General features: G+C 40.1%; 1 protein-coding gene and 1 pseudogene across 1 annotated transcript in view; one reads left to right on the top strand and one right to left on the bottom strand.

Moving 5' to 3' along the window:
- LOC145480517 (uncharacterized) overlaps positions 1–14,250 on the bottom strand; it is a 64,393-nt pseudogene that overhangs the window by 14,255 nt on the left and 35,888 nt on the right.
- LOC145480756 (cation-independent mannose-6-phosphate receptor-like) overlaps positions 1–14,250 on the top strand; it is a 37,730-nt gene that overhangs the window by 8,785 nt on the left and 14,695 nt on the right. The window contains exons 8-20 of the mRNA XM_081459077.1: positions 25–336; positions 1,151–1,355; positions 1,727–1,854; positions 3,739–4,100; positions 6,103–6,332; positions 6,874–7,163; positions 7,541–7,832; positions 8,411–8,840; positions 9,295–9,439; positions 11,018–11,270; positions 11,967–12,244; positions 12,718–12,822; positions 13,561–13,716. Of these exons, the coding sequence (XP_081315203.1) occupies positions 25–336; positions 1,151–1,355; positions 1,727–1,854; positions 3,739–4,100; positions 6,103–6,332; positions 6,874–7,163; positions 7,541–7,832; positions 8,411–8,840; positions 9,295–9,439; positions 11,018–11,270; positions 11,967–12,244; positions 12,718–12,822; positions 13,561–13,716 (3,186 nt within the window). The remainder of the gene's footprint in view (positions 1–24; positions 337–1,150; positions 1,356–1,726; positions 1,855–3,738; positions 4,101–6,102; positions 6,333–6,873; positions 7,164–7,540; positions 7,833–8,410; positions 8,841–9,294; positions 9,440–11,017; positions 11,271–11,966; positions 12,245–12,717; positions 12,823–13,560; positions 13,717–14,250) is intronic.

The raw sequence follows: 14,250 nt of genomic DNA, 5'->3' as shown, positions 1-14,250 counted from the left end.
ACTTGTATTTTTCTGTGATCACAGGTGTGTGGAGGAAGCAGCAAAACAGGCTGCGTTGGTTCAAATGTTGGTTCATGCCAAATTAAAAAGAGAAACCCCAAGCAAAACTGGACCCTTGGTCAACCAAATAACATGTTGTATTACTATGATGGAATGCTTAATTTAACATATGGTCATGGAACACGCTGTCACAATGGCGTTTCTCGCACCACGCACATTACCTTCCTCTGCAATTCTTCAGCAGATAATAATGGAATAGGAGTGCCAGAGTATGAGAAGGAGAATCACTGTGTGTACAACTTTAGATGGTTCACAAAATATGCGTGTCCTGCAAAGGTTAGTCAAGCAATGATTTTATGGCTCATCAGGCCAGAGTCATGGCACAACCAGTCACTAGACTTCTGTAACTAGTTTCTTTCTGCTAACAACTTCTAACTCAGTAAGGTGTATTTTAATCCACATTTTTCTTTTTGTTTAACACTTTGTAGGACCATACAGTACCAGTCAAAAGGTGTTTTGAAGCTATAAGACATTTCTTAACTCCAAAATGTCCCAGATTTATCTTTATCACATTTAAATTTCAACCTTTCTTTTTCTTACATGTACAACTACTGAAAATCAACTGATCACACCCCTCTCTTTCCCCAAACCCTAAAGAGAATGCGATGCTCTCAAGATTTCACTGAATGCTCATCCATTTTCTTTCACAAAGTAATATTAAGTTTTAAAAGTGACTAACATACAGTATGCCTCTTACTGTGCAGTCAGCAATCGTGTCATCTTTTCATGAATTGAGAATTTGATATTAAGAAGGAAGACCCAATCAATTTAAAAGTTAAATACATTACTAATTTTAATACCTCCTTCTCCAATTTGTGAAAAGGAATGATTTGAAGTAGTTTGACCACTAGCTTGGCCATATATGAACAAAAATGTGGTATGGCTCCATGTATGAACTAGAGTGTAAATGGTTGTCAAGACAATGAAAATACATTCGGTGAGGCAAATTTAAAGTGATTGTATCTGCTTAATAGTGGTGTCTGCTTATAAGAGGTCAAGTTTACAGTTATACAGAGTCACTTGATTCAGGTTGGACTTTTGTGTTGGTACATGTAGCAACTAAGATTTTAATCTTGGCATCCTTTTACAGCTCACTGAATGTGTAGCCAGGTCAGAAGCTCATCAGTATAACTTGACGAGTTTGGTGAGGACAAAAGATAACTGGCAAGCTCAAAGTGATGGCAGAAAGTTTTACATCAATGTTTGTCGTTCACTGAATCTTGGACCTTTGGTATCAGGCTGTAGTGGAACTGCTGCCATCTGCATGAAGAAAGATGGCAGGACCTTTAACTTAGGTAAGTGACTACTTGTTACTGCCATCATTTGTCAGGTTTCTGTTGTGAACAATTGACAGTAACCATTTGGAAGGAGAGCACTAAACTGAATCATTATGGTATGTTCACGCAGTACTCAGCATTCTACTTATACTAATAGTTGTATTACCAGTAGTTGTTTCTATACAAGCAATAAACTGTCCACTTGTCATCATCTTATTTTTTACTGCAATTTCAAGTCATTATAATTAGGTTAACAAATTCTAGATTTTGAACCATACTGTCTCATATCATATCTTTGACTTTGATTAATTACAGTTTAGAGAGGTTTTAGCATCTTATTCTAGTACAGTAACATTCCCTGTGGAACTTGTTTTTCTCAATTCTTGTAGGTGCTGTAGCAGATGCACCACATTTTGAAGGCAAGAACATCGTCATAACGTACGTTAATGGGGACAAATGTAATGACAAGCAGCGCTATGAATCAAAAATAACTTTCATCTGCAATCAAGGATTAATGGTGAGTTTTTCTTGTAATCATCTTCCATGCTGATTTTCATGCAGTTAGTTGTAAACCTAATAATTAAGCAACTCAGTGTACTGTGAAATTTGAACTAAGCGATTGTTGAGTGACAGGAGGAAGGTCAAGTGGGTAATCTGTGGTTTTTGATCTTGGCGAGTAGCCTGGGCCCAACAAGGTCCAAACAGAATGGTTCATGGCCAAGGGATTTACCATTTATCTTTATTTATTTATTTATTTATTAATTATTTATTTATTTATACATGGGTAAAACATCAGGACTTAAAGTAAATACTAAAATTGTATTAATTACATTTTTAAGATACTAATCTACTACTAATTAAATCTAATAACAACAAAAATAAAAACAATAACAAAGTGCCTGCTTTCCATGAATACTGTGTGATTAATTAACATATTCATTATCAAAGAGGAAACCCCTGCAGCCAGATTTAAAACTAGCAAGAGTTTGTACTTGCTGCAGATTGGTAGATAACCTGTTCCACAGCACCGCACTATAGCTGAAACTGTTGTTTGGAAAATTGGTGTAGGGTAGTGGAACAACTAGTTTGCCCTCACAATTCCTAAGAGAATAGGTAGATATTGCACTCCGATCAGTAAACATTGATTTCAGATAATCAGGGGCGAGACCATTTAGAGATTTATAGACCGTAGGGGCTGTTTTTAATTCTTGCTGAAGATTAAGTTTCCGTCATCTGCATTGGCATCATGTGAAGAAGAGGTCAAAATACGCGCAGCACGATTCTGTAGTTTTTGTAGTTTAATGGAAACAGATTTATTGCAATTCCCCCATATGACACTACAGTAATCAAAATGAGGTTGAACTAAAGCATTATAGATGCATAGAAGCGTTTCAAAAGGAACAAAAGACCTGCTTCGCTTCATGATGCCAAAGCAGGAGGCAAATTTTTTGGAAATATGTTTGATATGTACGTTCCAAGTTAAGTTTTCATCTATATGTACTCCAAGAGATTTCGTAAATTCTACTTGTTTTATGTTTTATAGAATTACTAGCGATAGTAAGATGTGGGAGTGACCAATGCATGATGTACATTTCAATGCTTTGCAATAATTATAATTATAATTGTTATCAGTTTCTTGATTTTTTCTATGCTTGAGGTTTGTTTAAATTCACATGCTAATGGATAAGTGGGAGGTGTACAGCTTACATCTTTTGAATTGCTCCAGGCTCTCTGCCATTGCTTTTGTAAGCAGGTGACTGCATTTTGTAGCATGTTCCACAATGTGATAAAATAAAATGCTGATTAAGAGAATTTCGGCAGTAAGTTAACAGGAAAGTTGTAGGCATTACTCGCATAAAAAAATAATAAAAATATCATAATGAACCACTTCCCCAATGGGGTTTTTCAGGGCTATTGGAAACAAATGATTAAACAAAATAATACAATGTAAATGACCACAACATGGTTGAGAATCCCAACTGGCAGGAGGTGTACTAATTGGCTATTTACAAGCGTGACCGGGGAGTTGAACTCGGTACTACAGAGAACAACACCAGCTGTTGGTCCCTGACCTCCAGATTTCAACTCTGGCACCCTAACCACTTGGCCACTCTGCCTCCTACGTATACATTGTGATTATGCAACGTGCTGAAAAAGTAAATTATTCATTCAACTGATTACAAATTTTCAGTTATGGAATTTTCCTCTCTGTTACACTTGAAACGATATTGTTATTTCAATGCAATATAATTATTCAATGAGCTTCTGGCATTGGATTTATGGGTACAATGTAGATTAGGAAATGATTAGGATGAAGGAAATTCATCTCATAGATTCATCCATTGACGCACAGTGTACAGTGTAACGTGAGACCCATGACATGCATGTTATGCCTTCACAGGGCTCTTCTCCTAAGTTTACTGAGACTATTGGCTGCACATTCAAGTTCGAGTGGCAAACCGCAGCTGCCTGTGCAATCAAAAATGTTGAGGGTAGCAACTGTGCTGTAAAGGATCCTAAGTCTTACACGACATTTAACCTACTCCCCTTGTTGAAGAGAAACAACCTTGTGTACAGTGGAAATATGACTGACAACAAAGAACAAGGAACGTTCGAGCTTAACATCTGTGGCCCAGTTTCTGCATGTGGAAAGGAAACGGATGGCATTGGGGCCTGTCTGACTAAGAATGGAAAAAAAATTGTCCTTGGAAAGGCAAACAAGCACCTGGAATACAAGGGTGAAATTGTCACTCTTGTGTACAGGTAAGATGTGCAATTTGAACTGGTTCCATGAGGAATTGCAGAGCAATTCTTTATTGTAAGTTGAGGGCAAAGGGTGGCTGTCACATTCCCGAATGGCAAGAAATGGCAGTAGCATATTTTTTGTCAAAATTCAAGGTGTTTGGAAATGTCTATTGAACTTAGGGATAAGTAAAGAAATAAAACCAGAAAAGGATATGTACCACTACAGTGGAACCTGGATGTTACGATCGTCGATTTAAACGTCCAGATCCCAATTTAATGATCAGCATTTGGTGTCCCAGGAAAAGTTACAGTAATTTGTATTGAGCAGATCAAATCCCCATGTAACAATATTCAGTTCAACTGTATTCCCAAGATAACGATGGAAATCTGGTGGCGCAAGCATAAAGTTTCCTGTGACAATGATATAAGCAATGTCACGTTCTTGCAAAAGAGTGACAAACACCTAGCAAGTACCCAAAGTTTGATTTAGTTACAGTAATACTTTGCATTTGTGATTCATTTGCCCATTGCAATTACTGTAAATAAAATACATACACTGGCAGGTATCATATGCGGAGACTTACTGATTTTAGTGATTGCACTTGGAAAAATTAATTATTGACCATATCCTCATATAGTGAAATTATTACTTCCTATGTGGCCAAATCATTAAATTAGGAGTTTGTTTACAATATATCCTGATTTAAGAATATGATTTTGCTGTCCTCTTGCCATATCAAAAAATCAGGGCTCACTGTAATAGACTATTTAACATGAAATTACGAATATCAAAATTCTATTGTGGTGCCAAGTCTCAGGGGACTAAAACAAGAGAAACGCTAATCTCACACTAACAAAAATTGTGACAGCATGGGGCAAGCATTCCACAGTACAGCTTAAGCTAAGTTAGTATGTAGTCTATAATTATATTAAATACATAAGATACTCGAAAACAAAAAATACACTTCTTAGGACCATTTCCTAGGAAATGGTCTGTATGACAAAATCCCAACCAAGAAAAAAAAACAATCGGAAAGCTTGGCTTTCACCTCGAGACTTCCCTGTAATATATTAAATGTAATTTGTTCAATCCTTGACTTTGATATTTCTTTTGTGTTGCTTCCTTGAGTCTCAGCACCATGTTAGACTTTAGGTACATGTACATCAAAACTGGTTTATTGTACAGTCGAACTTCTCCACAACGGCCACGCTGGGGACTGAGGAAAGTGGCTGTTGTAGAGAGGTGGCTGTTATGGGGAGGTAGGGGTGTAATATGACACCTTTTTTACAGGCTCTGCAGCCTTTTTCATTTAAAAAAAAATGTTTATTGTCAGTAGCATATACACACGAAACACAATCATAAAACAGAAACTAAACAGCAACAGAGACCAGCGACATGCAGTATGGATCTAGTCTGGTGGCCTGTTACAATAAAAGATGTGGGGGTTTTATGTACATCATTCATCAATCGTTGATTAACTGGCCATTGTAGAGAGGTTAAGATTTGAGTGAGTATACCATTAGAACCATCCACCAGGACAAAAAGGTGACCGTTATCTAGAGGTGACTGTTATAGACAGGTGGCCGCTAGTGGCGGTTAGACTGTAGTCAGATATCTAAATCACCTTCATTGTTATGCTTTCCTTTGTTTAAACTCAATGGAATGATTAAGTAGATGTGTAAGTTACATTATATGTGAATGTAAATTCTGATGACTAACATCCTGCCAGGAAGAAAGATCTGATACTTTTCAAACTTCCTGTGTGCTAACTTTTGAAAAGACTAGTGAAGCTTGCTTTTGGTGAGTTCTGGGTGTTTTCAAGATACTGTAAAACGTATTTTCGTGTGGTCTCAGTCTTTCAAAATGGTTGCCTTTGTAGCCATGTCAAATTCTAACCCTGTGGTCATGTAATGTCTAATTGCCCCTCCCCCCTACCCTGGGGACAAATCAGACACATTGCCTACGTGTGCATTCCTCCTGTGATTTCTCTTTTTTTTTTTTCTTGATACAAACTTGTAGGGCAGGGGACAATTTTGAACAAACTGGACAACAAAGAGAAGTTCATATCAAGTTCTACTGCAATCCAAAGAAGCCATTTGGAGAGCCAGCATTTAGTGGGCAGGAGGGAAATAAGTACTTCTTTGATGTTCAGACGTCACTGGTGTGTTCACCTTCAGCTGTTCAGTGTGCAGTGACGTCAGAACATGATGGCAAATCATATGACTTAACTCCTTTGGGACTTCATGATGGTAAGCTAAATGGCTGCTGTGATAATGTCTAAGTCTTTAAGAAATGGCCAGTGCTTGGGTGGCGTTTATCAAGTTGTCCATGCAAGCATTATGTTAGGGCCTTCAAAGAAAAGTGTAAATGGTGCTTAATGTCAGGAGCATCTCTGCTTTAAACTGATCAACAATAGATGAGTGTAGGGAAGGCGCTTGCAAGGCTTAAGGAGCCAGGTTCACGAGCTAACCCAGACAACCCTGTAAATTCACGAGCCTCCCTGCACACATGTAAGCCACGTGTAACTTTATAAGCCTTCTTTTAGCTTCCAGAGTGCAACAAGAACATAGTGAATTTGAAAAAATTACCTTACACAACTTTGGTAGTGACCCTGAAACCAGATTAAATTTATCGTGTGTTGAAATGTTAGACTTTGAGGGAGGACTTTGATAATAGAAGTAGAGATTATAAAATACAGGAGTGGGTACTGAACTAGGCTGGGCAATTCCAAAATGGAAATGAGTGGTGGTATTTGATTGCAACTTTGATGTATGTGTGCACCTTTTTAAGGTAACTGGGAAGCAGTTGATACCAGACCACAGGACAGACACCTTCATTACTTCATCAACATTTGTCGCTCCGTGAATCCAACCCCAGAACTCATGAAATGTCCTGGTGGAGCTATTGGTGCTTGTCAGATCGACCACAAATCCAAGAGAGGGTTCAACTTGGGATATGTGCAGAGTAATCCACAGATAGCAGCCAGTGGGGAGCTGTCGTTGCAGTATTCTGGAGGGAGTGGATGCCATCACCAGTTCAACAGGAGCGTTAGAATCGTTTTCTCGTGTTCAGAGATTATGGTAAGGGATAGGATTACAAGGCGCAAATATGGTGAAGGAAGATTGCCTCGAAAATGTCTCGTTACAGGGTATCAAGGAAATAACAACCCCTCAGCTTGTACCTTGTAAGGCCGGTCACGGGCAGGGCTGAAAAAATTGTCATCCGGGTTGTCCTGGATAAGTAGATTTTCATGCCGGGCAAGTAACTTTTTATTCTCACTTGCAAGTCGTCTTCCAACTACGTCCAAGAAAGTTAAACTAAAATTTTCCCAGGGCAACACAATTTGTCAGCTGCCAAAGGGCAAGCTGGAGTTTAAGTTTTTTGCAAGCCCTGTTGTGTTTTTTATAAACAAAGTATGTGGTAAGGTTTAGTGTAAAGTCTGTTTCCATGGCTCTAGGGCTCTCCTATCTTCGTGGCTGAATCTCCAGAGTGTGAGTACCTGTTTTCATGGCAGACACCCAGCGCTTGTCCACTGACTCTAGAACATGGCAATAACTGCACAGTGGAGGACAAGCAGTATGGTTACATGTTTAACTTGTCCCATCTCTATAACAAAGACAAAGATTATAATGTTAGTGTCAGTGGCGCCCCTGGTGTAAGGATCATTCTGAATGTCTGCAACAAGCTAGTGCATATCCCAAAAGGATGCAGTGAAAAAAAAGGGACAAACGTGGGAGCATGCATTTTAAGTGAGTTGCAGTTTTTACAGATATGAATGTTCATGGAGCACATCTCTCCTAATAATTATTAGGGAGCTTAAGAAACCAATGGCATGTTAGCTTTAATTCGTTTCTCAGATACGTTTTATTTCGTCGTTCCGAAACATTTTTTTTATTCCGCTTATATGCCCCCCGGATAAAAGCCTCCCCCGTTTATAAGCCCACTCAAAGTTATATAAGCCCAGGGCTTTAAGGTGGGATTTTATGGTATGTAAAATGCAGTCTACCAGTTTTCTGTTGCTGATTCTCATTTTGTTAAACCTGGTTTAATTTAACACGTTCAGTTGGTGTGAAAGGGGTATTAGAAACCCTTGGCGTACATTTTTAAGTATGGCAATGGTTGATCTTAACTTTTGGACAAATTTTAAGCAATGTGGAATGCTGGAATGCCCTTAAGTGACAGTATAACATCTTGTTACATTCGAGAACTCTTCTTCATATTAATGACAGTTCTGTTGACTTGACTTAATTTTCTAATAATTATAGTGATATTTTTACGTTTTCTAATTAGACTGATTTTTGTCTTACACATATAATGATACACACAGATGCGAAGCCTGTATCGATCCTTCAAAATAACAGCCTCACATACTACAACGGCCAGATTAACATGACGTATGGGAATGGGAAATCGCCTTCACTTAGCTTCATCTTTGAATGCAACCAAGGCATTACTGGACGGGAAACAGGTCCAACTTGTGAGAAGAAAAAGGGCCAACTGTATGAGTGCCATTGGCAGACGGCTTATGCTTGCAGGCCCATGGGTAGCGTACAGTGTAGTATTCGGAATGGCGATGGCAGTGTTGATGATCAATACGACTACACGCTGTTGTCTAAAAGTGAAAGAAACTGGCAGGCACGAATTCCAGGCCCAAATCGTGAAGGTGTGGTTTACTTAATAAATGTTTGCCGAACAGTGGTATTGCAAAAAGTCGCACGGAGGTGTCCCCCAACTGCAGGCGTTTGTATGGTGAAGGGGTGAGTATAGTCAAGCGTTCTAGTGTAAATAAAATAATCAAATTACAATGGAGGATGCCACATCACTCTTACTTGGTTTTCATGCGGGTCCTCTATCCTGGTCGAATTGGAATTTGAAGATGTTGGTTTTTGTGGATGAAAACCGAAGAACCGGGGTACCGGGAGAAAAACCCCTCGGGGCCAGGCGAGAATCAATAACAAACTAAACCCACAAATGGCACAAGGCTGGAATTGAACCGGGACCACATTGGTGGAAGGTGAGCACTCTTACTACTGCACACCATTTGTCAGGTCACAAGCGCCCAATTATAATCTTTGGTAGGGAAAGACAAGTGTCTTGCTCAAGATCACAACGCAGTGACCCTGACTGAAGCTCAAACTTTGGTCCACTTGATCCTTAATTTATTGCTTTAACTGTTAGGTCCACATTTTTCTCTCCCTTCCCTCCTCTTAGCATTAAATATTATAACCTTGGAACTGTAATGCACGGACCCAGAAAAGAAAATGGCAATATATACTTACTGTACGAAAATGGTGACGACTGTGGCAATGGAAAGAATTATTCTTCCCGTATACAAATGGAATGTGGAGACACTGAGGTAAGTAAAGGTTCTGACTTCGAGTTCTTTGTTTTCGTTCCTTGTTTTCGCTTCAATAATGCTTTTGAAAAACATAAGCAAGTAAAAACTAACGATATAATGTCCCAACGTTTCGGCGACCTCGTGACGCCATTATCAAGGAATGAATGAATGAGAGCGAGTTCAAAAGAGGTGAGTGAGGCCTGTAGATTTACTTAAATGTCGTCAAAATGACTACCGCGTCCCTGTTTCTGCTAATGTTGTCTGTTGCATTTTTCTTGAATTAAAAGGTCCAAGCTTATGCTCAACGACTGATGGTTGCATCTTAGAACGTGTTCGTAATTGTTTGATGTACAACTATACATCAAACAAGTAAGATCACGCTTGAATGTTACAAACAGATTCGATCCGGGCTTAAGTCTTTGTCTAACTTAACTTCGCCGAAACGTCGGGACATTACATCGTTAGTTTTTACTTGCTCATCTTTCCGCTTTGTGCCAAAATAATAAGAGCACCTGCAAAGAAACGTTCCTCAAAAAATCGACTCTGGTCGTGAAATTGTCAGTGTCACCATTTGACATATCTTTTCTTTTAATTGGTAGTGTTAAATATAGTTTCCCCTCTCATAAGGAGTTATCTTAGAGAGTTGACATTTAACTTACGATCACCACACGGAAGCTGTTCCTTTGCTGAAGGCCAACAGCCACCTGGAGCAGAATTAACTGGCCATAAAAGAGAGGTCTGTTAGGTGGTCTTTGTAGAGAGGCGGCTTTTGTAGGAAGCTTTCAATGAGAGTAAAATCCGGGGGGCAACTCCCATATAAAAACGACTAGAGTGCTCGTTGGAAATTTTGAAAAGAACCCCTGAAAGGTACCAAGATCCTGTTCTGTGGGCGGGGCTTCAAATGTTTCACCGCTAAGAGGTACTAATTGTAAAACAGCACATTATCTCCTGTCATATTGTTTCGGCTCAATACCCTAAAATGTACCGCAAAAGCTCTCGCTGTTGACCTGTTGAGGCTGAAAACCCTAAGAGGTTTCAAAACCTCGTTTTAATCCCTGAAAGATACGACGAACACCCCGGGGGTAAAGACGGTTTATCGTTAGCGTTGTAGGTGATATACTTCTGTTGAGATATGATCCTGACTGGCGCACTCAAGAGGTCATTACTGGAGGTTTGATTGAATTTGTCTTTACCAACAGCGGACTAATAGTAAACAGTGATAATAAATATCTTTAAAAGAGGAAGCGCCCATCATGAAGGGTAAAAGAGTTAATGCCCCATATAAGGTAATCCCTTGGAGATTGGTACCCAGTTCTCTGTAGGATAATCGTATCATGCAGTCGCTTGGTGCCTGGATGTTGTCGTAAAGGATGAAAATGCACGTTAAAATGTCTTACACGTAAGCTGTCCACTTGAGCAAAGTTCGCATTACAAGTCTAGCTATTTGTTGACCTTGTTGGGATTTCAAAAACCGGGAGTGATTTAAAAATTAGCCCGAGCAGGATAAAAAGGTTTGCTTGCGGGATTGACTCTCCTACTGTCATGCTCTCGTGTGATATCGTGGTGAGTTGATTCACAGTATTTCTTGTTTCTCAGGGTGAGCCCGTGTATGTGACCATGTCAAAGCAAACCTGTGTGTACGAATTCCTTTGGATCACCAGTGCAGCTTGTCCGGTCAACACAAAGAATCAAAAAGTTTTTGAGAACTGCATAGCCATAAACCCTCAAACAGAAGTCTTGTTTAATTTGCAATCGCTGAAGAAAAACGACGAGGACTATCTTGTACGAGACAAGGATAACAGTACTTTATTCGCGCTGAATGTGTGTAGAGAACTAGTCAAACCAAACGGTAAGTGAAGAGACCAAAATGAAAGCGCGAACATATTGAAGTTTCAAGGAGTGAAATAAAGAACACTGTATTCTTTCGGGACTATCTTGCCTGGCAAGCCAGTCGCAAGATGTGATTTGGTACAAGTTCGCGGGAAAAAAAATTACAGGCAAACGTAAGGAAAATTAAAAATGCGACTGGACGCTTTTCAGCACCGTTGCATCTCCCACATTTGGTTAATGTAATCCTTTGTCTAGTATCTCGACTTTGCTGTTCACAAATTGTTCAGAATTCAATTTTTTAAGAAAATAATTGGCCATCGGATTCCCATACCAACACTGTAATTTCTGACATGTTCTGCCTACCCGGCAAAATGGTTTCCAAATCCGGGATAAGGTTTATTTAAGTAATAAAGTAAATAAATTACGATATTTCGAGAGGAAGCCATATCAGCCTTAGCTGGTTTTCATGTGGGTTCTCTATCGTGGTCGAATTGGAATTTAGAGATGTTGCGGTTTTTGCGCAGGGAGGAAAACCGGAGAACCCAGAGAAAAACCCTCCGAACAAGGCGAGAACCAACAACAAACTCAACCCACATATGGCACCGGGCCGGAATCGGAACCGGACCACATTGGTGAGAGGGGAGCGCTCTCTTACCACTGCACCATCCCTGCTTCCCAGTATGTTGCTTACAGTAGAGATTTTCTTCTTTTCAAGGTTGTGATAGCAAATCCGGTGTTTGTCAACACGTGGGAAAGCAAGTGTACAACGCTGGAAAAGCCAACAGTTGCCTATACTTTGATGACGGGGTCTTGTATTTAAACCTGAGCGGCGGAGATGCGTGCCATCATATGAAGAAAAACAGAGAGACGATCATTCAGTTTGTGTGCAACTCAGCTTTAAGAAGCAGTGATTTTGGGCAGCCAGTATTTATTTCTGAAAACGATTGTACATATTACATTGTATGGCACACTCCACTTGTGTGCGAAAAACAGGTACGTACAAAGTATCTGAGGCTTGAAGCATGAATTCTCCTTATTGGGTGCCACATGCATCCTTTAATGCTGCTTTTGAGAATTAAGAGGTGCATCAAACTAACAGTGCTAATCCCTGGGTGACTGTCTATCAAAAATAGACCTTTTTAGCTCGGGGGGTTTGTTTTCCATCACAGACCACGTGATATTCTCTAGAGAATCGTTCTTTTATCCGTGTAGAAATTTTTTCATTCATATACACGCGATTATTTGAACATTTGAAAGCAAGAATTCTCAAGAGTATTATCATATGTCTGACACTTATTTCTCATTGGTGAAAGAGTCTCAAAATGTACTTTTGTCCCTTCGCCCCGCCCCACACGTGCGTCAGAAATAGGGCGCCCGCGCTAGGACATAAGTCTCCAATTCTTTCAAAGTTTTTTAACCATTGCATAAATTCATTAAAGGTCGCAGCGTGTTGCCTCTTTTTACAGTATGAATGTGCAGCCACTAAACAAGTACAAGTCAGCAAAGGCAGTACAATCAGCACCATCAAGTACAGTCTTGGACGACTCATGAGGACAGATGCTAACTGGCTGGTACGTTATAACACAGAGGGACGGGGAGGGAAGATTGGAGGGGGGGGGGGGGGAGGGGAAGTTGGGCTGAAAATATCTATGCCTGCAGGAAGAAACGAGTGCCCAGAACATTGTCAAAGTATGTTGCAAGGCTTTCTTAACGGCAGGCTGCGGCTCTTTCTACGAATATATTGCAGGGTTGGTAGTTTGATTGGCACTCGATGATAAAATACTTCGCGCTAAACATACAGAGTTAGGTTAACCACCGTAGCGCGTAGTAAAGTGGAGAATTGCGGGATATTTTGCCCTGTCAGAGCGAACATGGCAGTAAAAAAATACTAAGAATGAGTTCATTAATTGACGAATGTTCGTTGATCTCTCCCGCGCGTACTTGACTTGGCATGTTTTCTTAACTTTCGGTCCGTGCTGTGAAGCCCGGCTTACGGAAATCGACCGGAGTAAGCTCAGTCCTTATCTCACGGTACGCATCCTTATTAAAGGAGGTACGTTACGGCTTGCGTATCTTGAAAAGTTTAGCCTAAATTTTACAAGTTCTCTGTTTACATTCCCTGTTAATCTTCTCCATCCTTAACCATCGTTGTTCCTTTATGGTTTGTTATTATCTTTGTGATGTTTTTCTAACTTAGGTAGCAACTATTTTCAGGCCTCCTTCAATTTAAGGGCCATTGTGTACATGGCCAAATAAATCAAAATGCTGTGATTGAGCTCCTAATATTTGAGGGAAATATCTTAAAACAGGTGACATCGGAGGATGGCGTTGATGACTCATACACTTACTACGTGAACTTGTGTCGTCCTCTGGTACCAATACCGGGAACGAACTGTCCTGCTGGAGCGTGGGCTTGTCGGGTCAAGAAACAAGCCGACCAAGAAAACGGGAAACATGAGATCCAGGTAAAATGGCCACATCTGTCAGTTGTGTCTCGAGAAAACAAATACATGTAAGGGGCTTCATGTATTTTCGAAAAATATTGAGCCTCGCGACTTAAGGATTTAGCGGTACTTACATATGATCTGCTCCCGTCTGGCTTAGTGATCGGTCGGCAGAGCAGCGGTTAGGTAATTAATCTGGAGGGTGTGGGTTCGAATCTCACTGAGGTTAAAGAATTTTTCGTCACCTCGTGTGGCGCGCTCCTCCCCGAAGGCTTCTTCTCGATGAGAAACGTAGACCAGACGCGTGAAAGCGGCGGAAATCAAGCCTACTTGTGGTGCTCCATTTCTTTGCTAAGGTTAAGGCTAAGGCTGAGAACGAATAAACTTGGGTTGATTTCTAGCACTCCATATTACTTCAGAGATAATTCAGTTACTTTAACATTCCCTCTTTGCCCCCAGCAGTGTTTAATGACACTAGCGAATTATCAGGGCGATCTGATAAGATCGTGAGGGATCCCTGTGCTAAACTAACATCTCATCAAGGACGCGTAGAAA

Source organism: Orbicella franksi, chromosome 3, assembly GCF_964199315.1.
Source record: "Orbicella franksi chromosome 3, jaOrbFran1.1, whole genome shotgun sequence".
NCBI classification, from domain to species: Eukaryota; Metazoa; Cnidaria; class Anthozoa; order Scleractinia; family Merulinidae; genus Orbicella; species Orbicella franksi.
The sequence above is the reverse complement of the archived record's forward strand: the minus strand, read 5'-3'. Positions and strand labels throughout refer to the sequence as shown.